At 33.3% G+C, this 2888-nt stretch overlaps 1 protein-coding gene across 1 annotated transcript; it reads left to right on the top strand.

The window, feature by feature from the left end:
- Positions 1-351: 351 nt before the first annotated feature.
- Positions 352-2888, top strand: LOC112500020. The gene is made up of 3 exons (XM_025103281.1): positions 352-1017; positions 1947-2720; positions 2805-2888. Exons 1-3 carry the CDS (start codon positions 352-354, stop codon positions 2886-2888), a joined length of 1524 nt encoding a protein of 507 aa, XP_024959049.1.

Raw genomic sequence — 2888 nt, 5'->3', positions numbered from 1 at the left:
CACGGTTTGTACAAATTGAATGGTTTTTATTTGAACGGTCCTCTCTTATCATAAGTATATAATTATATTCCGACATATATATCCAACCCAATGAAGTGTTTACAACAACTAAGTTCAAAATATGGAGTATTTTCTTTTGCAATGGATGAATGCTACAGGATTCATGGAGTACATTCTTATTGGATCCAACTTGGGATTTTTGTGGTCTTTTCATTGTCCCATGGGAACCAAGAAGTCACTTTGAAACTTGATCGTATTCTTAATTAAGAATACAGCGTACTGATCAAGAACGCCTCTTCATTTCCATGTAGGTAGTTTAAATAGCACTGTTACCAATCATGGGTTACAGTCATGGCTGCTACTTCTGCCAATGAAGACAACATATCGCTAAGAGTAATGGTGCACAAACAGGAAAACAAAGTGATATTTGCAGAAGCTGACAGCAATTTTGTCGACACTCTTTTCAGCCTCATGACATTGCCCATGGCTACAATCGTTAGACTCATGAAGAAATGCCATGATCAAAATCTTAAGGCGCTTGGAAGCTTCACAAACTTGTACCAGAGTCGAATGGATCTTTCTTTGAGTCACTTCTCCAAAGAAGAAAGTAAATTCATGATGCTTAACCCCAGAACTTCGTCATTCGATCACTGCAGAAAGCTACAGCTCAAAATAGACGACACTGAGCCAATTGCGAACTACTTCATATGTCGAAACGTGTCTTGCAGCCAACGTGTTGGTCCATTTTTTAGCACTTGTAACTTCGATAGATGCAGTTATTGTGGGGCGTTGATGGATCGGGAAAGTAAATACGAGGCTTCGACTGTTCATAATACCGGCCAAGTTGCTTGCTTTGATGGCAGCGTGTTTGTTTGTGATGGGTTAACTTTCATAATCACAGATGATCTTCGTGTGATGCCAAAGACTTCAGATTCTAACATTCTATTGCTTGGTGGTCTTGGAATCACTGATGCCAGCCAATTGGAGGAGAGGACCTTAGATAATAGCCTTCAACAGGTATTTCAGTAGATGATTCATACAGAAAATTGAATCAAAATGGAACAAACTTTCTAATTCCTATTTTGGGGAACCAACTTTTAAAATTGTTATTTTGGAGAACCAACTTGCATCTGATTCTTAATTTAGGGAACCAACTTGCATCTGATTCTTATTTTGGGGAACTAACTTTCAAAATCGTCATTTTGAAGAATCAACTTGGACCTAATTCTTATTTTGGGGAACCAACTTGGACCTAATTTCTATTTTGGGGAACCAAATTGCAAAATAATTATAGAAAATAACTAAAATTCGTTTTTTCCAAAAATTAATGCAATAAAATCTATTTTTTATTCAAATCTCGTTTTTTTTAATTCAAATATCAAATTGAACAATTTTTTAAAAAAATCCAAATTATTATAATAAAAATTGTTTTTTATTAATGTAAAAGAATCAGTTTTAAATCAATTTAATAGAAAAAAATTAATTCGTGTTATTGGTTAGATATAAAAATCTTGAATGTGATAATTAATATTTATTTTTTATTGCATCTATTAATTTTTTCTATTAAATTAATATTTTTTTTTGCATTAATAAAAAACATTTTATATTGTGATAATTTGAATTTTTTTTAAATGTTCAATTTGATATCTGAATTAAAAAAACGATATTTGAAATGAAAAATAGATTTTATTACATTAATTTTTGATTAGTTATTTTTCTATAATTATTTTATAAGTTAATTCCCCAAAATAGGAATTAGGTTCAGGTTGATTTCTCAAAACGACGATTTTGAAAGTTGGTTTTCCAAAATAGGAATCAGGTGCAAGTTGGTTTCCCAAAATAACGATTTTAAAAGTTGGTTTCTCAAAATTAAAATTAAGTTAAAGTTGGTTTCATTTTAATGCAATTTTTTATTTTTTTTTATATCTAATGATTACGTTTTTCAGATTCTTACCCTTTTAAAATCGGCACTACTATTCAAGAACCCGTTGACGGAGTTGGTATTTCCTGGCACGCATCATTCTCGATATTTAGTTGATCAGAGTCAAGGATCATCGGTTCAGAATTTAGTCAGCAATGAAACTGGAACGAATGCAAAAAAGATGAAGCTAAAAGTTGCGTTGCAAAAATCAACTTCCAAGTTTTTGTTTGCAGAAGCAGATGAAGATTTTGTTGAACTTGTTTTTGGGTTTCTTGAAATCCCATTAGGAACTGTAATTCGCAAGTTAAAGATGAACGGTTCGACTTCCATCGACGGTTTCGGCAACTTGTTTACGAGCATTTCCAACATGAAAGTAGGGAATCACATCAAGTCACATGATCTCAAAGACATGCTTCTTAATCCTCAGTTGGAGCAAAAAAGTATTTCACAACACCAGATTTTCCCTCTAAATGTTGCAAACAGTTCTCAAGATCATCAGGGTCGTTGTGCACATAGGCCTTGTTCTAAAAAAACTTGGCGGCGCAATTCAACGAAACGTCATCTAATCAAATTAAGTTACTCTTCTCAATCGATTCCACAGACGATCATCTCCGACACTACAGAATCAAAAGATTCAAGGGTCCAAGAAAGTTTCTTGAAGGCATCTGTCAAGTTTATGGTGACAGATGATCTTGTTATAACCCCTTTATCATTTGTTTCTGCAATTGCTGTATTGAATAAGTTGAATGTTCTTGTAGATGATGTTGAAGAACATGAACTAAGCATTGGCGGTGAAGAGGTATGTCATAATATTCCAGTCTTTTAAGTTTTTTTTGTTGAAGTTCTTTCTGAATTATTGAACTTACTGAGTTTTTTTGTGCAGGGTGTGAAAATTTTGGAAGCTGGTCTGAGATCTTCTTCGACTTTGTCAGATGCCCTACTCAATGGCAAAAAGTTCAAGCTATAA

This window comes from Cynara cardunculus (genome assembly GCF_001531365.2).
Source record: "Cynara cardunculus var. scolymus isolate 2C chromosome LG 17, CcrdV1, whole genome shotgun sequence".
NCBI lineage: Eukaryota > Viridiplantae > Streptophyta > Magnoliopsida > Asterales > Asteraceae > Cynara > Cynara cardunculus.
The sequence above is the reverse complement of the archived record's forward strand: the minus strand, read 5'-3'. Positions and strand labels throughout refer to the sequence as shown.

Coding starts and splice junctions, on each gene's coding strand:
- LOC112500020 (XM_025103281.1), top strand. CDS start 352: ATGGCTGCTACTTCTGCCAATGAAGACAACATATCGCTAAGAGTAATG. Junction 1,018..1,946: donor TAGATAATAGCCTTCAACAG/GTATTTCAGTAG, acceptor TACGTTTTTCAG/ATTCTTACCCTTTTAAAATC. Junction 2,721..2,804: donor TAAGCATTGGCGGTGAAGAG/GTATGTCATAAT, acceptor TTTTTTGTGCAG/GGTGTGAAAATTTTGGAAGC.